This window comes from Taudactylus pleione, unplaced genomic scaffold (assembly GCF_031769625.1).
Source record: "Taudactylus pleione unplaced genomic scaffold, aTauple2 ptg000061l, whole genome shotgun sequence".
In the NCBI taxonomy this organism is placed as follows: domain Eukaryota; kingdom Metazoa; phylum Chordata; class Amphibia; order Anura; family Myobatrachidae; genus Taudactylus; species Taudactylus pleione.
In genome coordinates, this window is record NW_028284463.1 from 10,387,676 (window position 1) to 10,415,051 (window position 27,376).

The window sequence follows — 27,376 nt, forward strand, 5'->3', positions numbered from 1 at the left end:
CACCACCAACGACGGGTACCTATGTAACCTGGCGATATTGTTCATTCAGCACACCACCAACTCACCAACGACGGGTCCCTATGTAACCTGGACGATATTGTTCATCCAGCACACCACCAACGACGGGTCCCTATGTAACCTGGACGATATTGTTCATCCAGCACACCACCAACGACGGGTCCCTATGTAACCTGGACGATATTGTTCATCCAGCACACCACCAACGACGGGTACCTATGTAACTTGGCGATATTGTTCATTCAGCACACCACCAACTCACCAACGACGGGTCCCTATGTAACCTGGACGATATCGTCCATATGTGCCCGCGCATCGCTGGTCGTTTGAGGGTTGGAAGGCACCAAAAAATGAATGATATGAACGATAATGATATGAACGATATCGTTATCGTTCATATCATTCATTCTTATCGTACTGTGTGTACGCACCTTAAGTTTTTCACTGCTTGAGAGTCATAGGGGCATATTCAATTGGGTGCTCCCAATTTTGGATTACCGCAGGTACGTGCACTCCCGATACCCGCGGTATCCAATTTTAAAAAAAAGTGGTCGTAGGGTTTTCAGCTCTGAAAATCCCGCGCCGCGTAACAAAAAAATATAAAAGTATATGAGCACTTACCTGCCCGGGGGTTTCCCCTCTATTTTCTCACTGGAGAGGGGGCTGCTGGGAGTCTCCAGGGGCTGGTGGGAGGGGCAAGGGCTGCTGGGAGATGTAGTTCTCCTAGCGCCCATTCCGGGGGCCACATAGACACTGGGGGGGCCACACACACTGGAGGGTCACAAACACGCAACACTCATACACACACACTTACTCATACATACTAACAAACACTCACACACACTGACACACTCACCCTGCTGCAGAGGACCCGGCTTCCAACACTTTTCTCGCCCCCAATTGAATATGCCCCATAGAATGCTGCTTCCTGATTACTGGACAGAAATGCTGATATATTTACCACACACATGGAACACATGGCAACCAACTATCTTCCTAATTAATAAGGCACCCATTTAGTAATTCATGTTATTCAGGGTTTTGCTGAGCAGCAGATTCTCAATTCAGTTTATTTATTAATTATATATTTATTCAGGGCACACACGTTACGCAGAATACCTCAGTCATTCACATCAGTCCCTGCCCCAGTGAAGCTTACAATCTATTGTTTGTTTTTTGTCAGAAGCCAATTAACCAGCCAGTATGTCTTTTTGGAGAGTGGGGGGGAAACCGGAGCACCCTGGAGGAAACCCTGGCACACACATAGGGAACATACAAACTCCACACCGATAGTGCCTTGGACCGGAATTGGACTCATGATCTCAGGGCTTTCATGAGATTTTTAATGCTGTTTTTTTCCCCCAGATAACTGAAGGTGAGAACAGTTCTCAACACGACAAGAGCAAAATATTATATGCGTGAGAATCAACTGTATGTTTAGAAATACTTTTGCAGTCAGATTGGTTAGCACCACATCTATTATCTGTGACAAATACATCATTATATACACAGTAATATGTTTACAGCAGAATCCCCTATTATGCAGCACTGCACATTGGAACTTTACAAAGAGAAAACAATGCTATAAATCTGATTTCTCAATTTAGAATCAGGAGCTTTTGCAGTCCCCATGACCTGCCAGCAGGTGGCACTGTTACCATATAGCTTTACCGCAGGCTCTTTCTGCCAAGGGATAATCACTAAAATCAGGCTGTATTTTCAGAACACTATACATTTGCCAGTGACGGCCACAAGTAGTTAAAACGACTCAAAGTTTATTTTTACCATCGTCAAATAAAGACCATAACATGGATTAAAAATGTCAACAACTTAAAAGTTTCAGCAATTAACACAACATTACATATCCAATTGTATTACATGAATATTTAAAAAAAAGGACAATGACATTGCAATAAAATGAAAACTGTCTTTGCCTGCGGGCTCTTTATGCACATATTTGGGAATAAAATAAAAAAAAACGTGGTGCCTCCGAAAAAAGAGAGAAAATGTCTGTGAGATTCCAGGTGTTCTCCAGAAACGAAGATCTTATCAACACAGCACAGGTAGATCAAATGAACTACAAAAGGAATGGGGGAATGGTTGTCAGCGGCGTGACTTATCTCGATGGGTCTGATGGACGCCCCTCTGTGGGTGGAAACGCTGGCACCTTTGACGAGAAGAGCTGTTACAAAAACCCCTTTTACTTGTTCAGTCTGTGTCGGGGAAATGAGGTAAGTAACAGGCATAAATCTCTAATAACATCCATGAGTTTAATGACAAATTAAAAACCAGTAACGATATATAAATCACCCGTCCCGACAAGCATTCCACCGCAGAGTCGGGAACCCAGCTACAAAGGAATGGGCACATGGACGTTATTCTGTAGCCCTGGCATCAACACTTTCTATATTCACCTCTACAAGTTCGGAATGACCTGGCGCTGCGCGGCACTCGTCACGCTTTGTTTTCCCGTTCTGCCGCAACTGTATAAATGACCGAGCGGATCAAAGATCAGATTTAATGTGCCCATCGCTGCAACGGTGAAGAAGCCAACTCTTTTATTATGCCCAATGCCACGTAGGTCATCTCTGAGGTAAAAGGTCCATTCTGTTGGAGGGTTGGCTTCTTTAGCTGAGTGTCCAGGATTATCATTGATTTGGACTTCCCATGGGTAGGGAAGAGGTAACCCCTCTGGTGGGAGAGCAGATACGGAGTTTACCCGTGGAGTTCAGCTGTCGGTGTTCGTGGGGGACAAGTGGCTGGGGGGGCCGTTGGCTCGCTCCCTCAGCTCCGGCAGGGTGAGTGTATCTGGGGCAGAGGTCTTGCGTTGCCTGTCTTTAGGAAGGGTGAGGAATTCTGGAGGTTCTCCTGTGATGGGGGTGGCAGGGGCGCTGCGGATGGCCGGGAAGTGGCACTCTGGGGTGATGGTAATGGTCGGTGCCACCGGTCCAATCTTCTCGTTGGTGGCTGCCTGAGTTTCCTTCTCAAACTCCCGCACTTCTGTCATGCTCATTCCTGCGGGGATAAAACAATCTACAATGATTATAATATATAAAAACTGAAGGGAGGGAAAGAAAACCCTGACTCGTGCCAGTCTAAGGGCATCAGGGAGCTCCGTTCCCATTACCGACGTAATATATGTCACACTATGGGGGGGCTTATTTGATAAGAGAGCTCAAAGAGCAATGAAATGATGTAGCCCAAAGCAACCAATCAGATAACAGCTTTTCAAAGTTCCACAGAGGTTCCTAAACATCGGTTGTTAAGGCACCCTAACGGTCCAAGGGGGTCATTCAGACTCACTCGTGAGCGGCAGTACGCTCGCAACTGGGTTGATGTTCCCCCACTGCGCATGCGCACGACGAAGGGAGCTCCGTCGTGCGCATACGCGAGACCCGGCGAGCGACGGGCTCTCCATCGCTCCGGGTCTCGCACCAAATGGGGCGTGCTGTCGATGTTGATTGACAGCACACCCCCTTTGGTGGGCGTGCCTGCCAGACGGAGGCGTTCCCATGGGAACGCCTACCGTCTGAAGCCGGCCCCACTGACATCACTAGTGATGTCAGTGGGAGTGATTTTGGCTCTGATAGAGCCAAAATCACTCCAGGGCTTGCGGTCACCGAGACTCTACCGCAGGGTCTCGTCGCAAGCCCCATGACTATCATCATGGACGCTCGCTATAGCTGTGGGTGGTAACCCACAGCTATGCGAGCGTCCACGAGGCCACTCCAAGTCGAGGGAGGAGGGCCCTGATTCAGGGCGTCCGGCTCTGGATCAGGCCCACTGTACTAAGTAACGCCACGTGATTCTGTAAGAGCATTAGCCTCTATTCATATGCACTACACATAATATACACAGGTTCTCACTGTAATAACTCACCAGCAGCACAAAGTCTAGTTTTAGCGAATTATTAGTTTATCCACAGAATAACTGCAATGTCCTCACCAGGGCGAGGTAACAGATGGGCCACCGGGACGGGCAGTTTGTACCCATTCAAGACAGAGTTTAGGGCCATATGGCACAGGGACTGAAAATGATAAAGGACCTATTGTGAGACGCAGAGGAGGTGTGACCAGCGCTGTGTGGGTGTGGCCGGTACCATGTGGGTGTGTACAGTGTTGTGTGGGTGTAGCCAATACAGAACGGGTGTGGCCAGTATGGTGTGGGAGTGGCCAGTATGGTGTGGGTGTGGCCAGAGCCATGTGGGCGTGTACACTCCTTACACTATCAGCCCCCGCTACTGTCTCCCTTAAGAAAATAAAAAGTAGAAAGCTTGCATTATTTTGCGAGGAAAATAGCAATACAGGTATAATACTTGTCATTTACGGCAAATCGTGTCCATAAATGATAAGTATTAAAATTCCTCACTGTCAGGATGATGGGCCTATTTTTATGTGGAGGTCTGGAGCTGTAGTCCCATCGGAATCGGTATGATTTATCGCCGGACGCACGGCTGCCCGACATGGGTGAAAATCCCGATCTTCCCTAAGGTAAGTATTGACTAACCTAATTCCCTCACCTAACCCTAACCCTCCCTTAGGGGTGCCTAACCCTAACCTTTCCCCCAGTGCCTAACCATAATCCCCCCTCTAAGTGCCTAAACCTAACCCCCCCCTTCCCCACCACCTAAACCTAATTCCCCTGGGGGGGTGCCTAACCCTAACCCCCCCCTCTCCCTAGTCTAAATCTAACCTCCCGGGGGGGTGCCTATCCCTAAGTCTCCCCCGGGAGCCCTAAACCTAATGTGGCTATCCGCGCTGGGCGTCCCTTCGATCGGCATGCTGGGCGCCGGTCTCATGGCGTCGGTAAAGTGACAGGCGTCTAGATTTAGACGCCTGTGATTTAACCCTCGCCGGGAAGCCGGCTGTCGGGATTAGGTCCACCGGCTTCCCGGCTGCATACCGTCCCATTGTTAATGTGGGTCTGTAGCGAACTGATTCGCCCATCGCAAAGATCGACATCAACCAGGAACATCACACGGTGCCTGAGGTGCGCTCAAAGACATGCATCCTACCATAGTCTCTCCAAGCGCAAGGTGCCGCAAGATACAACTGAAAATGCGGGCGCATTTTTGCATTTCAGGCGCGGTACAGAAATACATGACGTTGCGCATCTTCATTTATACCAGAAGATCTGGGCAATAACTTTACCCCAAATCTTTCTTTCCACCTATCGTACCTGCCAGGGGACAGTGGCAGGTGGGGTAGTGTGACTGGGGCGGGACACCTGTCACACCGTAACGCAGGTGTCCTAAGGCGAGCTCAGGGAGGACAGAAACCTCCCGTGGAGCAGAAGGCCGGGTTATATTGTGTATCACATTCTGCTTTTATGATTGCTGCTGGTAATTTCTTTTACTTTATTAAGTTATTGTGGATGATTCTGTGCGCCTGCTTTGCCTCCGAGGTATATCATGCTAGTACTGCTCTTACAGGGAATCTGTCTAGTGGCGCCCGGAGAATGGCGGCGTTGTACTGAATATAAACCATCCACTGAATGCAGAATGAGAGATTGCTCTCAGGAGCTTACAGTCTGCTCGGCTGCCGCCGGGCACAGTATGGAGAATCGGCTGCACGAGGCAGTAATTGGAACCGTTTGTTTTGGCCCCTGAGAGGAAGGTGACAACCTGAGCGCGCTGGCTTACAACGGGCGGCATGACATAGTGACAGTTATGTTGTGCGGCTGCAATAAGGGAACAGGCAGGCGCAGAGTATTTAATCAAAACCTGTCAACCAATTGAGTGGTGGCATGCTAATTTATTTAGTATATAGCGCCTTGTGCATTAGGCATTGATAAAGAATGAATAATCATAGATTCCCTTTGTCCCCCTGCTCACCTGGGAAGACCCTGTGTATTAGCGCAACCTCTAACTGTTTCGGAATCTGGCGTCAGACTGCACTTTTCCCTCTGTCACAATGGCTTCGTATAACATTACAGCTCCCCACCATAGAGCGTCCGGGACCACGGCTAACGAGCCGAACTTGGCATTTAGTGCAACCCTTAGGTGTCAGCGTGTGGCGGAGGGCAGGGGAACACTGATTTTATTCGGGATAAATTAATAGTGCTTAATGTTCTAAATAATAGAAAGATCCCCTCGCCCTCCCTCCCGCTGCCAATGAGATAAACTAGGCACGGTCATAATCAGACCTGTGCTGACTGGCCAAATGATATATACCCAGATGTTTAGGGGTACAACGGAACTCTGCAGGGCGAGTCTTGTATCCAGGCCTGGTATCAGCCCCACCCACACACTAATGACCAGCATTACTTTCCATACTGTTTGGAGGGAACCCATGCCCGGCGGTTGGAATCCTGACAGCGGCATCCCGGCAGAGGAAGAAATCCCGATTGTCAAAGGTAAGTATATACTAACCTATTTCTACCCCCGAACCCTAAACCTAACCCCGCCCCCCCCCACACCTCCACCCGTGGCTATCCGCGCTCAGTGCCTGGCGTCCCTTCGATCGGGATGCCGGGCGTCGGGCTCCCGGTGTATGTCTAATGACAGGCGTCGGCATATCGACGCCTGTCTTTAGACCCTTGCCGGGAAATGACAGTCGAGAAGCCGGCTGTCGGGATTAGGTCCGCCGGCTTCCCGACTGCATAACGTTTTTGAGAGCTCTGAAGAAAGATGACCAAACTGGCCGACACAACATGGGTGTGTTTGCCCAACTCTAACCTCCTTACACCCAATACAGCTCCTCTCTGTCTCCCCCGGCCCTTGGGACAGCATTGGAGGCTGCTGACATCTGCATTGTGGTCATGTTACTGAGGGATAACAGCAGTGTTGCACTCACCGTACCACTCATCCACCCACGCAAAGGCCTGACGGTGTCCCACGATCAGCAAATCCCGGATCACCTAACGTTAGAGAGGAATACGATAAAACATGGCGGACGGAGAAGGTTTATGTTTCTTACATATTTTCATAACGTAATATTACATTACAGTGTCTCCATTAATATACACCCCCATTCTCATATATAATGGTTTTGCGAACATAGCTGTGGAGTTTCCGCACTGCGCAGGCTCTGGAGACGAGCGTGTGCATCTATGGGCGATGAAGAGTTGTACGCAAGCCAACTACATCTCCACTTGCAGCTAACAGGGTGTAACTGGGCGGTGACATTTATGTGTAGGCAAAGTTTAGTTGGGTGCATTGGCGGAACGGCGGGCTACCCCGAGTTGAGCGTAATTATGCCGAACTAGGGATGGTCATCGACCACCAATAGTTAGCAATCATCGACGGTTAACTGTCTGTCGATGGTTGATGGTTTTGCCATCGATGGCAGAGAACCAATGGTTCTCTGCCATCGATGAACAAGTGGGTGCCGATGGTGTGTTTTTTTTTCGGCACGGAGATTAGCCCAGCCCCCTGGTGTGTGGTAAGCTCTGCCCCCAGTTTTGATTGGTCCGCGGCCGGCTGTGCCCCCAGCAGCGGTGGCCATCAAGGGGTACAAACATCGATGGTTCACTATATATGGTTTTTGCGACCATCGATGGGACACCCCACCGATGACCATCCCTATGCCGAACTAACATTGTCCTATGGTTTGTATTCTCTAAAGCGGGTCCGTAGCAGGGTGGAAATCCGCACACCTGAAAATGTGAGATCAGGGGGTGGGGCCACCAGGACAAGGAGGGAGTTGTGCACCCAGAACAACAGGAGGATGCTGTCGGCGACTATGCATTAGGCAAGCCATATTCGTGGGCAGTAGGAAGGCGCGATATAGGTTGACAACCTACACAATAAAACCCCAATGGATATAGAGAGGCCCTGATGCAGTATGGATCACTGTTGCGATAGCGTTACGGAGATGGCCTCGCAGTGCGCGTGCACGAGTTAGCATTGCGATTGCTCTGCGATCACTCACAGAGTTACAGAGCCATCGCAGAGCGAGTGACGTCAGGGCAGCGTTTGGGAATGGTGACGGGGGAGTGGTCGGGGAAACGCAGGCGTGCCAGTCCGTTTGAACGCGGTTACTTGGGCGCGCATAAATTAGCCACTGCGAGGGCATACACAGCTTGTGTACTCACTGCGTGCGGCGAGGTTAGCCATTTCCCAGTGAGGTCTGAACTGTTGTAATTGTGAGTGGGGGTCCGATGTTGCTCGATATTTCCGATGTGTACGCAGTACTGCGAGGTATAAGGGATGTGAGATAGTGGTTAGCGGGTGTCTTTATGCTGGCCGTGCGATAGCAGTCATTAGCATATCTCCGCAGTATATAGAGTCTATATACAGTTTATACCTCAGAACAATTCCGCAGGCACAATGACCCAAGCTGTAACCGAGTCCCCTATAGCCCCCCCCTCCCTATACCGCGCCCCCATGTCACTGCTGCCTACACACCCCCCCCTCTGTGTACACACACCTTGTGCACAAACTGCTCCACTCGCGTCTGAAGACCCCAGACCTCGAACTTGACATTGACCAGCTTGTAGGAGCACATGACGGGCCGCGCCTGACACCTCCAGCCCTCCTGGAGAGGCCCCCGACCCGTCTTGCTGGAGACGAAATGCCTCAGATCCTAGGACAGAGAAAGGGGAGGAATGAAACAATCTCCTTGTGACGCTGAGACATCGCTCGCCGCGCTCTCACAACCGCTTCCTGAATATAAATGAGCAATGATTGAGAGGAGATAGACAGGAGACACTGAGAGGAAGCCCCTCCGAGGTCTAATAATGAGTTGTAGAGTGTATGAAGCTGTGTACGCAGGAGCTGTGTATACGTGATAAAGAGGCGCTTGTACTCCCCCCCCCAATACCATTCTATGACGAGGATTACCATACCAGGATCTTCTCCAGCATTAAGATTGAAAGGAGAACTCTAGGCAAAAATAAAGTGACAATGGGGGGAAAAGAAGGCAAACAATGGCAACTGCACTGCGCAGAGATCTCAGCAAACAGACTAACTAGCACCATCGCAGAGACTGCAGCCAATCAGCTCCTAACTGTCATTTATCTGCCACCGTTTATGAAATGACAGTTAGAAGCTGATTGGTTGCTATGGGGAACTTCTCCACTTTATCTCTCTCTCTCCAAGGTGAATAATGACAAAACAAAAATCAAAGAGGATTCCACTCCCCTGAAATGCATTGCATGGCACCCACCTCCGTGCTCTTGTAATATCTCTCCGGAATCTCATCATACGCAATGTCCAGGTGCGACACCTCGTGCCCGTCGTCTGCTGGGTCTGCGTTAAATATCTGCAATAGATCATGATCATTAGGTGCCTTTTATGTACCATACTGCCAGCTACGCGCTGCATTTAACGACCATATATCACAATTAAGCGTAGGCAGAGGACGCTTTGCGGCACTTGGAGCTGGTCTTGATAAATGGCCGAGATACTACTGGTTGCCAATGTTCTGTACGATAAGCACCAGCAATAAACGGAGGGCACAAGAATCTCCTACTGATTGCTAATGTTCTGTACAGCACGTACCAGCAATAAACGGAGGGCACGGGTGTCCTACTGACTGCTGTGCTGTATTAGGTGTGTCCACTCCGTCTATATACTCAGACACAGCGTGCCCAGGTTACAGCCGGACACTCCTGTCCCCATACAGCGCTTACAGTAAACGCTCGATCGGCTGGAAAGTTTTTTCTTCAGAGTACGACAAAGTTACTCTTCGTAAAGTAAATTATTGCGGCTGGTGGGAGTAACAGACGCGGGTTTAAACCAGGACTCCATGTTTTATTTAATATGCACCCACTGAGATGATTTGAAAATGATTGTAATTAACTTTTCTGCTGTCTTCGGGTGGGAAAAAGGTTGTTTCGAAGCTATCGTAGACTTGTGTGCTGGGGATTTCAGCTGACGTGTGTATAGATAGCAGCAGACTAATGGGGCCTGTGTATTAACGTAACTGTTACCGTGACAATTTCTTTTTTATCAATGCTTTATGCCGTCTTTACCTTTCTGTTTCCTGATGAGGGCTTTCATTTGTCTGCCTTATGATCTACTAGATTCACAAAAGCTGTGTGGCACAGTGGTTAGCATTGCTGCCTTACAGACCCAGGTTCCTATCTGTGTGGAGTTTGTTTGTTCTTCTCATGTTGGCGGCTGGCCGTGGCTGCATGTGTGTTCGTGAATTTAGAGTGCAAGCTCCAGTGTACAGCACTGTGCGTGACCGATGGCATAATATATATACACAGGGACCACCAAACCCCACTCACACGGTCATTATCTCCGCAGTCATCGGAGTACCTCGTCTCGATGTGGATGGAGAATTTAGGAAGGAAGGAGCACTAAAAAGAGGAGAGAGGGTATTATAATACAATATCAGTCCATGTAGGAACACAGACTACACACACTGCAGTAACACAACATGGATTTTGCATATGCCTGTGGTAGCAAATAGAAGACACTTTCAAAGATTTCTTGTTTTGAATAACCCAACGTGTTTGTTAGAAGCCCCCATGTAGCAAAGAGTCCCCCCACCCCATGCACGTAACTACCATAGGTGCAATGTGGGGCACAGAGCTGAGGGGGGCCCATCTTCCTTGTCAAAGTTACATGTGATATACATCATTCACTATTGGGTGGTACATAGGGGCCCTTACAAAGTTGCTATGAGGCCTTCAAATACTTATGCCGGCCATACGATGTGCACGATTTCAATCGATCGCAATGATCAATCGTGCATGGTTTGGCATGCTGCGCGCCCCCGCCGTCGTACATCGGCATCGTAGATCATATGGAAAAACCATAAGATCTGCGATCCGTCATGCCGTTAAATAGGTAACCGAAGCATCTTGTAAGATGCATCGTTTACCATTCACAGCAGCATGCGATGCATCGGGCTGACTTTGGAAACATACCGAGGTGTCGTACGTATTCAAATCGCCCCGTGTATGGCCCGCATTAATTACACCCCTGCGGGCCCCTCCCCCTCCAATCCAAGAGCAGTATCACACAGTCAGCTAGTACTGCAGGATGAGGGAGTTAATTGCAGTGATAAAACTAAGGCCCTCATTCAGAGCCGTACGCTCTGAGCAGAGCGCACGCTCTGAATGAGGGCCGCCCTCCATAATTATGGAGCGTCCTCCTGGACGCTCGTATAGCTGTGGGTCACCACCCACAGCCTATACGAGCGTGCAGTTTGATGGCCGCGATGGTCTTGACCATCGCGACCATCGCCACTGCGAGCCGGAGCCTGCGGTTGAGTTTTTCAACCGCAAGGCCCGGAGTGATTTTGGCTCTATCAGAGCCAAAATCACTCCCACTGACATCACTAGTGATGTCAGTGGGCCGGCTTCTGACGGTAGGCGTTCCCTTGGGAACGCCCCCGTCAGGGAGGCACGCCCACCAAAGGGGGCGTGCTGTCAATCAACATTGACAGCACGCCCCCTTTGATCAGACACAACGAGCGAAGGAAAGTCCTTCGCTCGTCGCGTCTGGCGCATGCGCACGACGGAGCTCTCGCCATCGTGCACATGCGCAGTGCACAACATCGACCCACTTGCGAGCGGACAGCCGCTTGCGAGTGGGTCTGAATCAGGCCATAATACTCAAAGCTGCTTATTTAACAATACTGTAATGTGCTCCTATGTAACCATATCAACCAATCAGATGTCAGTAGTTATTTTTCTATCCCTATATTGGAAATGAAAGCTGTCACTTGATTGATTGGCTGAAAAAAGGAGCTGGCATTAAAGGCCCCCATACATCAGCAATCTGAAAACCACAATTGAACAATTTGAAGATTCATTGCCCGATTTTAGGATTTCCCAATCTAGCAATCTGCGCCCATACACCACAGATCTGTTTCAGTGATTTGCAGATCGATTGCAGCAAACACAGATCTGCCAATCGTGAAAGGCTCCATCATTATACTAGTAACGGTCTGCAAATCTGCTGATCATGTCCATACGCTAGCAATTTACAGCCCCAATCCATCTGTGACATCCAACATGTTGGACAATCTGATTTAACAATTCCAATCACTTTTTGGTTGCAATCTGCGATCTGTGAAGCCCATACATTGCAGATTTTTATACACAATCGATTGCAAATTGCAGAAGTGCCACAATCGATTGCTGATGTATGGGGGCCTTAATACATGAGATTTACCCAGGGAACAATCTTCAGCTCCCCCAAATATGAGACCTTCTTATACCCCTTTTACACCAGAGCTAAAACCCGGGTTATTGTAGGGTTACCCCGGGCAGCTCCTTGGTGTAAAAGGGGAGAGGGTTGGATTCCTGGGTTGAGTGGCCGGCAATCCAACCCAGGTAACTTGCAGGGTTTAACACAGGAAAGACCCGTGAAACCCTGCAGTGTAAACGGTGCGATTAAGTTAACGATGACCTGGAGTGCGCCACACGCCGGCTTCAGTGGCGCTTGGAGATTACGTCATTTCCAAGCGTCCACTTCCACGCCGGAAGAGCCGGGTCACTGCAGACCCGGCTCCGGTGTGAACGGCGCCGACTCTGGAATATCTGGTGTCAGTGCCGGCTACATTCTGGGTCTGATCCGGTTTGGAGCCCTGTTCCAACCTCCGGGTCAGACCCGGAATTTAGGTATAAACGCAGTATTAGAGAGCAGTGAGGTGAGGTGCTCCCCCATCAAACGGTTCATGGTCTCATAACAGGCAACAGAGCTCTCCAGTCCACTAAAAGAAAAAAGTGACGTCAGATACCCCAGCCCATGTGCCGATATTCCACTTACTGTATATTCTGTGGGCCGCAGGTTGCCGGTGGTAGAGTCGGTTGGGTAGAGGGAAGTGGCCGGTGGGGTAAGACAGAGGGGGAGTTCAGGTGTGGGAACGTAGAGGAGAGGGAATGAAGAACATAGGTGCTGTTAGTGGGTTATATACGTGATACTGGAAATGACATTTAACAGATAAATTAATATTATTATGAATTATTAATAGTAACATTTACTAGATAAATAACTATTGATAGACGTGTCTGTGACAGCAGCTGTATAAAGGTTATAGTCATGCAGGTCCATATGCGTCCCACATTTAGCGAGTTACAAACTTCGCCTGCGCCGTTTTGAACAAGTGGGCCCGCTTCTCTCCATACGTTAATACGGGCGTTTTCGGGTGTCAGCTGGAGACACCTATTTCAGAGGTATCTCTTGCACCCAGCATGGGGTAGGTGTCAGCACAGACACTAGTGATGACAGCCGCGTTGGCGGACAGAAAAACTGGCGGCATAGAGCCGAGTACAGGCGGATACCGGCATTTCCATACTCAGCCGCATTCTGAATGCAGCCATATTAATAATAAGGCTATAAAGGGCACCTTGGCCAACAAGCCTGGCGCAGGATTCCCAACGTTCCCTTTAACTTACTTGGAGGAAAGGTGGTTGCATATTGCATAGCGGGTTCTGCACGTGTGGGATATTCATTTACCACATTCTGATTATATGTTCCTAACACAGCCCAGAGAGAGTCTAACAAGCTGGGAGATACCTGTCACTGTGTACGGATAGTAATTCCAGGCCTTCTCGCATACGTAGAACATCCTGGGAACCACGGCCCGGGCCCAGCCTGGTAATTTGCTGTAAAGCAGAAGGGGACAGATTAATGGCTGATAGCTGGTCGCCCCTGCCACCTCATGCCTCTTGCCTAGCCCCAAATGCAAGCTTATAATGTCCAATTACATACTGAGCACAACGTATAGTCTCACACGGTGGGCCTGATTCAGACCTGGACGCTATTTGCGGACGGTCGTTCCAAAAAAGGGGCCGGCTATTCAAATTGAGCCCTCGCTCTTTGCGGTGTGTTGACGCCTCTATGTCTGAGCGAGCGTTCGAAAGATGCGCTCGCTATTTTGTAAAGACGCCCCTTTTCCGTTCGCATCACACGTCATCTCCGGTATTTATTAGATTAACCGGGTACATCGAAAGGCATCTGAACTGCACGCAGTGCTTGTGGTAGTTTTTTTTCCTACCGCAATCACTGCGAGCAGTTCAGGCTAAAAGACAACCAAGTGACGTGGTCGATGACGCTCCTTTACTAATTATGCACTCCCATTAAATGCCCCTTTGACCGTTAGGCACGCCTGCGTTCGGATCTCCACTCCCCAGTTTTCAAGCACCTTCCCCTGTTACCACCCACAAACGGTACATTCTGTCACTCACATTAGCAGCCCCTCGCTGTTTTGCGAGCGCACGATTTCCGACCGCAAAGACTGGTTTGCGCATGCGCATTACGACCCATACGCATGCGCAGTTGTGCGAACATCGCTCAGAGCAAACGAACGGCCGCTTACGAGCGGCTCTGAATCAGGCCCCGTGTCCTCAGAGTGACATAATTTTCATTACAAGGTCCTCAAGCGTTGAAAAAAATCCTGGGCCTACACACCATGGCGGCCGCCATTTTGTGGGCTGAGCCCCTCTGTGTGTCGGCGATGTCTGGTTCCCAGTGAACGCCTACCCTTGCTGCTCTACAAGTTGCGGGTGACGTGTGATATCACAAGGCTTGAAGTTTGCCTGGATATGTACGGCTAAGCCAACGTGCAGCATGTAGACACAATACAGGCTCCACTACAAGTATATCAGGCCCAATCTTTCCTGTTCTGAGCGGGTGCAAAGTTATAGAGTAGTAATGGACGCGTATGACCAGGAAAGGCCCCCTAGAAATCTGATTTTTGCCGTTTAATCTGTGCTGCTACCCCGCGCTTCACCAGGAAAGCCCTCACCGTGCCCAACACTCCCCTCCATCCCCCTGAGCAGACTGCTGCCATCTGCGATTGCCGCCATAGCCAGGGATGGCCATTGGCAGGATAACTGGCATCGATGGTTTTCACTCATCCAGGGGAAATCATCGATGGTCGAACCACTGATGGCCCCCCTGGATGCACAGAGGGCAGCCGCTGCACATGCCCAGGCCCCATGTCAACATGAGACCTCCGCGGCTGATGTTCACCACATGTGAACATCCATCGATGGCAAAACTGCTTCCACCAACATCTGACCATCGATGGTTACCTTATAACCCATCGATGGTAGATGGCCACTCTTAGCCAAAGCTGCTTTGGGCGCTGTGGGGCGGGAACTTTAAACTCTGTACCTCCTCAGCACTGAACATATATATCACATACCATCAACCGAGAGAAACTATTCGTATAACGAAACGTAGATCTAATCATTAATTAGCTGAACATTTAACGGTCCTCGTGAGCCAATTGCATCAACCTGCCAGCATTTCACAGACACCCTCGGTGCTACGCCGTGCGCACACCTTCTGCCCGTGTTCTGCGCATTTTCCTGTAAATGTAATTTGGCTAGATATTGACCGTGTTTATGCAAAAGCCACGAAATTACCAAATGAAATGAAAAAAAAAAAAAACATCGATACTTTCATCCAACTTTGCTGCCGAGTGGGGTGAACATCTATCATTTTCTATTTTCTCTGTGACCCGGACGCCCTAAGGAAAATCAATGGAAGGTAATAAAATTCCCCCCCCGTTCAATACCCAACCCCCTCAGTCTTTAGGATTGGAGTTTAGATACTGGCTGCCGGCCCCCTTGATGAAGGTTGTGAATGAGAGCGCGGAGGGAAGGGGAGGAGGGCTCGGAGTAAGACGAGGCAGGACAGCTTGTCAGCAGGGACCCACTTACTGTTACTATAAATAGCTAGAAAGTCGTGTGAGATGGAAGGAGGATATAAATAGCTCATTGGAGCTGTCAGCGCTGCTTCGCCCCCCCCCCCCCACCCTCACCTCCTGCCCACACCTCCCCAGCGAGTGTGTGATACTTATACCTGCTATCAATTGTGCATACACACTGACACCAGTCCTGTGGGGGCGACCGTAAGAGCAAACAGGACGGAAGGGGCTCAGCAGTCCGCGCTCCCTTATCCAGCATCCCAAATGTCCCTGTGTTAAAATAACTCGGTCTATTTCGAGCTGGGTATAATTCTGTTCTGCAAAGAGATCCCTGCAAACCCATTAATTTTCTTAGGGGAAACTGAATGTATTATATCAACTCTGATATCCAGAACCCTTTTCATTCATATGACTTTTAGTAATAATTTGCAGATTAGTCATATATAGACCTGGAAGGAGATCTGCAGAGCATTGCCTGGATCCCACTAGTCTTGACAAGTGGGGATATTGATGTTTTACATAATATCACACTTCAGAATCAGCAATATCCCCGTCACAAGATGTCATTTAACCTCTTAGGGCAAGATTTGCGGCTCTTAAGCTGAATCTTTGTATATACTTCCTTGCAGGACTGGCCCAGGCCATAGAATGATGCATAGCAATGTAAATCCAAAGGCGGGTCAGAGTAGTTGCATTGATGACATATTTTTTTTTTTACATTACTTAAAATAAAATAATAAACGTTCTATAATGTTGCCAACTAGGACTAAATGAATGTGGAGGAGGCAGGTTCTGTAGGGATGTGTCTCGGCACAACGTAATGGCCTCGAGCCAAAAATAAAGTAAATCCGGGCTGTAGAGATCCTGATCTCTGTATTATTATCCAGTAAATTTGTGTGGCCAGATGGGCAGCAGATTTCCTGGTATATTCACGGAGCTGTGAGAAGACATTTATTACAATCGCAATACAATATGTCAATTACATTGGAATGTACTAAATATTGATAGCTTATTACTGAGCCGTTAGACAGCATTCATGGTGACCATAACAATATAGGTCACCCAACATGTGGTGGCCAGCTCAATAGATTGTAGCTGCTATCATTTATCATACACGATAGAGAGATTTGGAGCGGCTTTATAGTTAGGATTTCATTTAATCCTCTTTTTTTTCTATTTTGATGTCACTGAGTTGGGAGCAAAGCACACAAAGACTAAGGGGCAAATTTACTAAAGTGAGAGTGTTTAGAAGTGAGTTTTAAAAGTGATGTTGCCCATAGCAACCAATCAGATTGTAGCTATTATCTTCTAAAAGGTGCTAGTTAAATGTTAAGTAGAGTCTGATTGGTTGCTATGGCAATATCACTTTTAAAACTCACTTCTAAAAACTCTCACTTTAGTACATTTACCCCTAAGTGTTTTTGCACCTTGGTAAAACCATGAAGCGCTGGGGGGCGGTAGATGGAAGATGTGCAGAGAGAGATAGATTTGGGAGGGGTCTGTCCAAACTGACATCTATATTGCAGTGTAAAAATAAAGCTGCGCAGTATTTGTGGACTACATGCAAAAGCAGCCAGTATTTACCCTGCATACAGAAACAATAAATGCATTTGCACCCATTGTAGTGTTCACTCTAGGTCCGGCACTGGGCAGGACACCCCAAAGGGGAAAAGGGGACGTGGCCAGGAGAAAAGGGGTTGTGTTTTAAGAAGCGCCCCCTTTTTCATGACTCTTGGGAACGTGCCCGGCACTTACGGACATGCCGGATCTCCCCCAAGTGCTCCTGACTCTGTGAGTAGATGCTGGTCGCATGCGCCTGGCAACTATTCACCGGCGGTGACCTCTATTTTTCCCACCCGTGGGCCACCCGACAGGTTGTTTTAGCAGAGCGTCGCCAAAAGAGCAGGGTGCGCTCTGCCTTTTTTAAATCGGGCAGGGCGCACCGCCCCGCTAAAACAGCATAGCAGGAACGCTAACCCTTGTATTGCAACGTGGCTTGCTCCAGCTGCAAAGTTGTTTTCTACCTAGCTCCCAACTCAGAATCAGACCCTGTGAGGTAAATTTACTAAAGTGAGAGTTTTTAGCAGTGTGTTTTAGAAGAGGTGTTGCCCAAAGCAACCAATCAGATTCTAGCTATTATCTTCTAGATGGTGCTAGTTAAATGTTAAGTAGAATCTGATTGGTTGCTATCGGCAACATCTCTTCTAAAACTCACTTCTAAAAACTCCCCCTAATTATAAACAGCGCAAATTCATCCTCAAACAGTAACAGCTAGGCGGCCTGCTGTGGGGGCGTCACCCATGGTGATCGCCGCCAAGGACACAGCGCCCAGGATGAAGCCACAGAATCCACTCCGCTCGCAGGGTGTAATAATCCATTCACGTAAAATGATGGGGACAGCTGCAGAATGTCATTATATATTATTTATCAAATTGTAAGTGCACTCCTACCACCTCTGTGCTAAGGCACTCGCCAATAAGCAATCTTAAATAATATATGCTTATAATTCCCTGGATTCTGGTACAATTACAGCTTAATCCATCTGGAAAAATAATGACCTGTATGTGTCCGGTCATGTGCGCTGTCCCTGGTCCTGACTAACGAGGAATGTATCATTCGCCCAGCTGGGGAACGTTGGGCTGTATTATCCAACCCCTATGTACTATCGCACTTCGTTCTGTGGCCTGGGCGTACCCTGCGACTATCCGGAGGCCATGCTCCAAACCGCAGATTTAGGGAAGTGTTTATTTAGAAAGCAGTAGACAGGGATACATTGAGATTAATCTTTACAAATTTTTCCCCCTCCTATTTTCAAAGAATACATCATTTTTTTCAGTAATATTAATCTGTAATCTCAGCACCAAAACGGCAATAACAGAACAGGTATGGCGGCGATGAACGCCAGCAAATCTTACGGCTGGTCGTGGCTATCGCAGAGTTATCACCAGCAGTAACCTTTTCATGGGCAGAGCGAGTAGGGAAAAGCCCGATCTCCCATTTTCATGGGAAATAGAGATTTCTATGCTTTGATAAATCAGCCTCCCCTTTAGCTCAATGTTCTTTTTTTTTTCCGTCCCTGAGTCATCTCATTTACATATTTCGCCCTATACACATTGCTTAAAAAAGAATTTATGATTCAAGATGAAATCATCGGAATGCTTCATCATTACCGAGAAGGCGTGGGTAACTGCCGCAGCCGGTGACGGCGTAGAACCTGCACGATAGGTTCGCTATGACAGGTAATTGCCCAGTGAGAGGGTGGGCAATGATACTACCTCCCGCTGCTGTGAGCTACGCTGAGGTTACTAAGCAGCCATTGCCTCCTGTATAAGGATTGTTTAGTGCTCAGTGGTACAAAAATACAGGAGCCCTCAGTCCACCCAAACTACTAAACATTTTACTTAAGAGACCAGGTTCTAAGGCTATCCCTGTTTGAGTACATTTTGCTTCAACCTGTTGTACTTAATAAGTTTAACAGCTGGCCTACCACCTGTACGCTGGGTGGGCACATGCTACAGATAACACGGACTTTATCCTCCTGTAAGATTGATAGAGTAACATCTCAGGATGTCAGTAGGAGCTTCCTGTGCAACAATAACAAACTACGAGTATATTGTGTGTCCTTCTCCTCAGGTAACAAACATAGAAACATAGAATATGACGGCAGATAAGAGCCACTTGGCCCATCTAGTCTGCCCCATTTTTAAACATATTGTTACCTCAACCCTTATTGATCCTTACTTCTTCTGAAGGATGTCCTTATGTCTATCCCATGCATGTTTAAATTGTTCTACTGTCTTAGGGGTAAATTTACTAAAGTGAGAGTTTTTAGAAGTGAGTTTTAAAAGTGATGTTGCCCACAGCAACCAATCAGATTCTACTTAACATTTAACTAGCACCTTCTAGAAGATAATAGCTCACATCTGATTGGTTGCTATGGGCAACATCACTTTTAAAACTCACTTCTAAAAGCTCTCACTTTAGTAAATTTACCCCTTAGCCTCTACCACCCCTGATGGGAGGCTATTCCACTTGTCCACTACCCTTTCTGTGAAGTAATTTTTCCTCCAATTTCCCCTGAACCTACCACCCTCCAGTGTCAGAACATGTCCTCTTGTTCTAATACTTCTCTCTCTTTGAAGAATGTATCCTTCCTTTACCTTGTTAAAACCCTTTATACATTTGAACGTTTCTATCATGTCCCCCCTATCCCTTCCATGCTCCAAACTATACATATTAAGATCTTTTAGTCTTTCCTGGTACGTTTTGTGGTGTAGACCTTGCACCATTTTAGTTGCCCTTCTTTGTACAATCTCTAATGTATTAATATCCATCTGGAGATATGGCCTCCAGAGCTGAACACAGTACAAAGGAGATCGCTATGAAACGCCGGGATATGACAGTCGGGAAGCCGACTGTCGGTATTAAGGCAGCCGGTTTCCCGATTGTATACCGTACAGAGGTACCAATTTAATTCAGCCCCAGGTAGCCTGTGGGGAGTCATATACAGTATGATGGGAATAATATTGCCAAGATGGCGGCAGGTCACCCGATACGTGGATGCTGAGAGACGTGGACACAACAGCACAACAATGCTTGGAAATTCGGCGTGCAGCTTTCCCGGCATGCGGAAAGGTAAAGGCAGAAGGTGCACTGGCATCTGGATCAACGTGCCCAAAATGGCTGCAATGTTCCCAAACGCAACGCGAAAAAGCAGAAATGCGTGCACGCTGCAAGCGTTATCTATCCAGAATCCTATGATTACCCGTTCCAAAAAAATATATATATTTTTTTTTGCAAACGGTATACATAACCGTATACACACAAAAAGTATTTCTATTCTTTTTTTTTTATGACATTATTAACTAGGCTTTGAACAACACTTTCTTGAGGCTCATCGGGCCGATTTTCCTTGAAACATTATTCAATGCGATGTTGAATAGCTTTGGGAGGGAGCTCCCGAAGCTTTTCAATTCAGAGAGCTGTTAAGGCGGAGAATGCCGGTTCTCGCGAGAACTGTAATTATCCAAGTAAAGTACCTGCTGCACCCACTTCCGATGCCCCCTCTCTGCCCTGTGTAAGTCACCTTAGACTGCTGCCCCCACCTCTGCGCTGTCATATGCTGGGTCACTTCAGACTACTCCCCATTGCCCTCAACTTTGGTGCCGTGGATTTTGAATCGCTGTACATGCGCAGTCCTCCCACCATCGTAGATGTGCGCTAACCATCGGGTTACCGTACATCTCTGAATCAGGTCCACAGTGCACACGCAGCTCAGAGGTGCCATGCGACTGTGGTTGCCATGGCAGCCACATGACACTGTGGAAACGGTGCAGAATTATAAATAACTAGCTGTAATGCCCTGCGTTGCCTAGCTTTTATTTTTTTCTCTCTCTCCGGGCGGGATGTACTAAGCATTACATCTGCGATGCGGTACAAAACCCCTGTCTTCAGGTACATACCGCGGTAATGATCCAAGAATATCGCAAAGGACAGCTCTCCCGATAAGAGTTATCCTTTGAGATGGATCCAGATAGAGGGACTTCCGAGATTAACACCCCGGCCGCAGGGAGAGATGGGAGGGATCCGATCGGATCCCTCCCAAGGGGGAGCGTCCCGATAAGAAGCCCATAGGCTTCTATTGGGTAACGCCACTATCGGGACGAAGCCGCACAGTACATTTGCAGGCCCGCCAAGAGCCGTGGCCTATTACTGCTCTGAGCCCCCTCAGCCCGGCGCAAAGCCAGGGGGGGGGGCGCGATCAGTGTGATCGCTCCCCCGCACAGGCATGGGAGACTGCTGTGAGGGGGAGGGAAGTGGGAAGTGGCGCCGGACCCGGGCCCCCACTGGGCCCCTCAGGAAGCCTGGGCCCGGGTAATCTGTACCCGCTCCACCCCCCCTCTCGGCGCCCCTGTACATTTGGGGAAAGTGGTTAAAGCACCGAAAACGTAATTTTTGGTGGTGTTACTGCATTTTCGCCAGTAGTACATCCCACCCTCTGTGTCTCCACCACCCCAACCCTTCCCCTCCCTCTTTCTCTCTTTTCCACCCCAACACTTTCTCTTCATCTATCCTTCACCCTCCACCACTGTATCTCTCTATCACCCCCCCCCCCCCTCTCCTGTGCATCTCTTGATAATATGTTATTTGGGATCTTTACAACCTAAAAGGCTATGGCAAGTGCTACCGTTTCTGCTGCTGATTGGCCGTGTTCAGCATTAGAGACTCTCTCACCTGGACAGATGGACCCGTTTCTCTGTGTACTGCCCAGGACCGTAGACAGGGTCATGATGTGCCTGGTTCTCCATCACCTGCACTCCCTCCCCTCGTTCGCTCTCCTGGTGGCTGTGCTTGCTGATAGTGTACAGCTGCCCAATCCTGTACTGTTAAGAGACACAAAGGGTTAAAGCTAAGAAAATAAAGGTGAAAAATTGAGAAAAATTAAAATACAGCCAATAAAAGCACATAAATGTATTCTATCCGCATTATTGCAAGTTGCAGATGGCAGCATGTGTTGGTCTAAAACTGCATTGGCATCTATCCAGGCAGTGGGCTTTAGGATGGATGATCAAATCTTTGCAATGTTCCGTACTTGATTAATAATCAATTAAAATAAACATTTGGGGGTATAGTAACTTACTGGAGTTAATCCTTATACTTGAAACAGGGTTTTTGCCTTAAATCACCTCTTGAAAACTCAGGCGCACACTCTTGCTGCCATTTGACAGATAGGTTGCGAATATCTGACCTTGTTTAGCAACATCTGTAACCATGGAAACAAACCAAGGTCTACTGTATGCTGTTTGTTTCCATGTGGTAAACGAAGGTCCATTTTTATAAATGTATCTATTAAATAACAACAACAGTGTGTGGCTGAGTTTTCAACAGGCAATTGCAGGTGGAACTTCTGTTTTAAGCATCAGAAGTTATTTCAGTCAGTTATAGTATCCAGTATAAGAATTTCAATTAGGCAACCGTTGGAAACAAACAGTTGGCATACAGGGCATGCTGTAACTTGTGGTTCCCCAGCAGATCTGATCCCAACAAGCCTGAATGGACAAATGTTTTCATGTTTTAAATTTAGCTTTTTAGTCAAATTTGCTTTAGTAAAGTACTGCCATATAAAATAATGCAACATATGAAACATAATTTATTATCTATGCGCAGCTACACCATCTGTCTTGACTCACCGGAGGCGACAGGTCCCATCTGAGTTTGATGCTGCGAGTGAGTGAATTAATATATCTACCTACCAGTACTTATCACTTACAGCATCACAATTTTGCAGTTTTTTACTCTGCAAAAGCAAAACGTGATTTATGTGTTATCGTAGGAACACACAGTATAATCAGACACAAAATCTACATTTGACTAAATGTCACGTCATGACGAAAATGGAAGCCCTCACTATCGTTTGCGTAAGAGTCCTGTGAAGAGGAGGCAGGAGGGGGTAGGAGGGAGCAGTGAGTGCCGAGAGGTTACCTCACACAGAGAAGGCAGCCATGTTCTTTTTCTTACCCATTACCCATGAGCAGGGCTATTTGTCTGGGAAAGTAGGTTCAGGAACTGTGGGTGGAGCTCTTGGGGGCGGAGCTATAGAATAACAATTATGTATATTATATATACATTATATATATAGTATTTAGAAAAGAAGGCACTCAAAAGGGCCTTTAAAATAAAGCTTAAAAATTGTATAATCGGGAACGGCGTTCTGGAGCCGCCTGTCAGCGCAGTTACTACGGGGCCTGGGGCATGCACACACGGTACGATGTGTACCCAGCGATGCAATCCACCATCTTCGACGGCCGACATATTGGGCGGTCCCCACACATGGAGCGGTCCGGTGCCTGACTGCCCGATATTCCGGCCCCTCCCCCCACCCCCCAGCATGGGATGGTACATCGCTTCTCCAGATCTCTTGTGCATGCAGAAAGATCTGGAGGGGCGAAGGACGACCCCACAGGAGCGCGCAGCGGACGATATCGTGCCCACACACGGAACTATATAGCTGCGATATCGTTCCAATCCTTTAGATCGGCCGCTATATGTCGCTGCGTGTGTGGGGGGCCTTTAGTCACAGAAGCAGATTGCTGCAGGGACCATTAGTACTGCAGCCCCCCTGACTGCTCTCCTTTATTCTCCTCCTCCCTCTGCTTATACAGCAATAGAGGCACACCGAGCCTCCCCATGTGTGCCTCTGCCCTTATCCCTGCCCTAGTGTGCCTCTGCCCTTATCCCTGCCCCAGTGTGCCTCTGCCCTTATCCCTGCCCTAGTGTGCCTCTGCCCTTATCCCTGCCCTAGTGTGCCTCTGCCCTTATCCCTGCCCCAGTGTGCCTCTGCCCTTATCCCTGCCCTAGTGTGCCTCTGCCATTATTCCTACCCTAGTGTGCCTCTGCCCTTATCCCTGCCCTAGTGTGCCTCTGCCCTTATCCCTGCCCATGTGTGACTCTGCCCTTATCCCTGCCCTAGTGTGCCTCTGACTTTATCCCTGCCCATGTGTGCCTCTGCCTTTATCCCTGCCCTAGTGTGCCTCTGACCCCCTCTCCATAAGTGTTCCCCATGTGTGCCACTAACCCCTAACCAAACTGTGCCGCTGAACCCACCTACCCATGTGTGCCTCTGACCCCCTACCCATGTGTGCCTCTGACCCCCCTACCCATGTGTGCCTCTGACCCCCCTACCCATGTGTGCCTCTGACCCCACTACCCATGTGTGCCTCTGACCCCCCTACCCATGTGTGCCTCTGACCCCCCCTACCCATGTGTGCCTCTGACCCCCCTACCCATGTGTGCCTCTGACCACTCTACCCATGTGTGCCTCTGACCTCCCTACCCATGTGTGCCTCTGACCCCCCTACCCATGTGTGCCTCTGACCCCCCTACCCATGTGTGCCACTGACCCCCCTACATGTGTGGGTCTCTGAGCTGGCCCCTACCGATGTGTGCCACAGAACCACCTTACCATGCTTGGCTCTGAGCCACCCTCCCTATGTGTGCCTCTGAGCCACCCTCCCTATGTGTGCCTCTGAGCCACCCTCCCCATGTGTGCCTCCAGGGCCAGACTGCCCATCTGGAACTTCTGGCAAATACCAGATGGGCATCCCTTGAAGAAGTCTATTAACAGGACGAAACGCGTTGGGTCTTCTGGTTTCCACCTTTCATGAACTTACCTTTCTTTTATGCTCAGATAAGCCACTCTCTTTTTTAACCTAATTTAAACGGTTTTATTTTTATGAACTATATTTATGTTTTACATTATGTGTATGTTTTTTAATGGATGTTTTATGTGTACTGCCCTATGTTTTTAGAGTCAGGTCTGTGTTCTAAATAAAACCCCTTTCTTTATATTCTCACAGCTACTTTGTATATTTTGGTAACACTGTCTATTGATATACATAACTACTGAATTATTGTGCACTTTGAATCACATTTATTTATTTACATATGTATGAATTGCACTTTTTATTGCATTTTGCAACTATAGCACAGTAAGGTCTTTGTATTTATTCTATAGATATTTATTTCAGCCGCTATGCACTTTAAATAACAGAATGTTATACACTGGGTTTTAGATTATTATATTAATTAGGACACTGAGGGCCTGACTCAGAGACGGACGCTCGCTCTGAATCAGGGCGGTTTTTTTTGTTCGGCCTCCTGGCTGCTCGCTAGCATGACCACCCACAGCTATTGCGAGCGGCCAGGTTGATGGTCGCGATGGTCAAGACCATCGCGACCATCGGGCTTGCGACGAGACCCTTGTGGAAGGGTCTCGTGGCCGCAAGCCCCATAGAGCTTCTGGCTCTAATAGAGCCGGAAGCTCTCCCACTGACATCACTGGTGATGTCAGTAGGGTCGCCCCCAAACGGGGTAAGTTATCAATCACCATCGACAGCTCGCCCCCTTGGTGCGAGACCCGGAGCGACATAGCACCCATCGCTAGTTGGGTCTCGCACATGCGCACAACGGAGCCGGTTCTGTCGTGCGCATGCACGGTGGGCAAACATCGACCCGGTTGCGAGCGCTCAGCGCTCGTGACCGGGTCTGAATCAGGCCCTGAGTGCTCTATATCAGTTCTGATATTCACATTTTTATTATTAACAAATCACCATTGTTATTGTATTACTGATGAGCTGACACCCATATTACTGGGGAGTGCTTGTCTTAGATATTAAATATTTGTTTTCATATTTATCACACACTTCTTGCATGTACACAATTCCAAAATACATATACAGTATATACACAGGTTGAGTCTCCCATATCCAAAATGCTTGGAAGCAGAAGTATTTTGGATATCGGATTTTTCCCTATTTTGGAATATTTGCATACCATAATGACATATATTGGGAATGGGACCCAAATCTAAATACAGAATGCATTTATGTTTCATACACACCTTATACACACAGCCTGCAGGTAATTTTATACAATATTTTCAATAATTTTGTGCCTTAAGCAAAGTTTGTGTACACTGAACCATCAGACAGCAAAGGTGTCACTATCTCAGTCGTGCTCCAAAAATTCTGTATTTCGGAATATTTTGATTTGGGAGACACAACCTGTGTGCGTATGTGTATATATATATATATATATATATATATATATATATATATACACACAAACACACACATTTGTGCGTTTAGATAAACTGCAATGCTACCAAAATGCCAGCAAGTACGTCACGGCTGAGAAACTCTAACTGATGGCCGGCTTTCATCTATATGTTCTTCCCTTTCCCAATCAGCTCTGAACATTTCTGCAATTCTATATTAAGCTTGTCCAGAGGGATGGATGCTTAAATAAGCTATTCTGTAAGGACCCTTGTTAACCACTTAGTTCCCACGCAAGCTGCAAATTCAAAGTCCTTGGTAGCGGCATAGCTGGTGATAAAGGGATTAACCCCTGCAGGAAAGCCAGTCATAGCCTCCGCCAGGGGTTAAGGAGCCCTGTTCCCCGCGTGCCCGCGTCATCTAGTGATGTCATGCCTGCGTTAATCGTGACCTTGTCACCCTAAGCTAACGACCCTCCTTTGCTTGAGAGTAATGAGGGATGGTAGCAGCAAGCTTTATTGTTACCTGCGGCTCACACAATTAGCGCTGGATTCGTTTGTAGTGACAGCACAGAAAGCGTCCGTCACCCCCTGTTGCCACAGTAACACCAGCCCCTCCGATACCCCCTTCCCAAGCTGCATGTCACAGCTCTCTTCTTCTCCCTCTCTTATGCAGATACCGAGAATAACATCCACTACATAGAACAAGAGAAGTGACACTGTGCATATGACTGACCATACAGAATAATCAGATACTGAGAATAACATCCACTACATAGAACAAGAGAAGTGACACTGTGCATATGACTGACCATATAGAATGGTATGGTCAGTCATATGCACAGTGTCACTTCTCTTGTTCTATGTACTGGATGTTATTCTCAGTATCTGGTTATTCTATTTGGTCAGTCATATGCACAGTGTCACTTCTCTTGTTCTATGTACTGGATGTTATTCTCAGTATCTGATTATTCTGTATGGTCAGTCATATGCACAGTGTCACTTCTCTTGTTCTATGTACTGGATGTTATTCTCTGCATATGACTGACCATACAGAATAATCATATACTGAGAATAACATCCAGTACATAGAACAAGAGAAGTGACACTGTGCATATGACTGACCATACAGAATAATCAGATACTGAGAATAACATCCAGTACATAGAACAAGAGAAGTGACACTGTGCATATGACTGACCAAATAGAATAACCAGATACTGAGAATAACATCCAGTACATAGAA

The 27,376-nt window shown here is 47.9% G+C and overlaps 1 protein-coding gene across 1 annotated transcript in view; it reads right to left on the bottom strand.

Moving 5' to 3' along the window:
* Positions 1-1,704: 1,704 nt before the first annotated feature.
* Positions 1,705-27,376, bottom strand: part of LOC148535033 (cytoplasmic phosphatidylinositol transfer protein 1-like) — a 66,327-nt gene continuing 40,655 nt past the window's right edge. Inside the window, exons 3-10 of the mRNA XM_088464916.1 lie at positions 21,813-21,961; positions 13,439-13,527; positions 12,689-12,696; positions 10,195-10,266; positions 9,126-9,221; positions 8,388-8,543; positions 6,813-6,876; positions 1,705-3,033 (exon numbers count right to left, since the gene is read on the bottom strand). Of these exons, the coding sequence (XP_088321042.1) occupies positions 2,747-3,033; positions 6,813-6,876; positions 8,388-8,543; positions 9,126-9,221; positions 10,195-10,266; positions 12,689-12,696; positions 13,439-13,527; positions 21,813-21,961 (921 nt within the window). The 3' untranslated portion in view covers positions 1,705-2,746. The remainder of the gene's footprint in view (positions 3,034-6,812; positions 6,877-8,387; positions 8,544-9,125; positions 9,222-10,194; positions 10,267-12,688; positions 12,697-13,438; positions 13,528-21,812; positions 21,962-27,376) is intronic.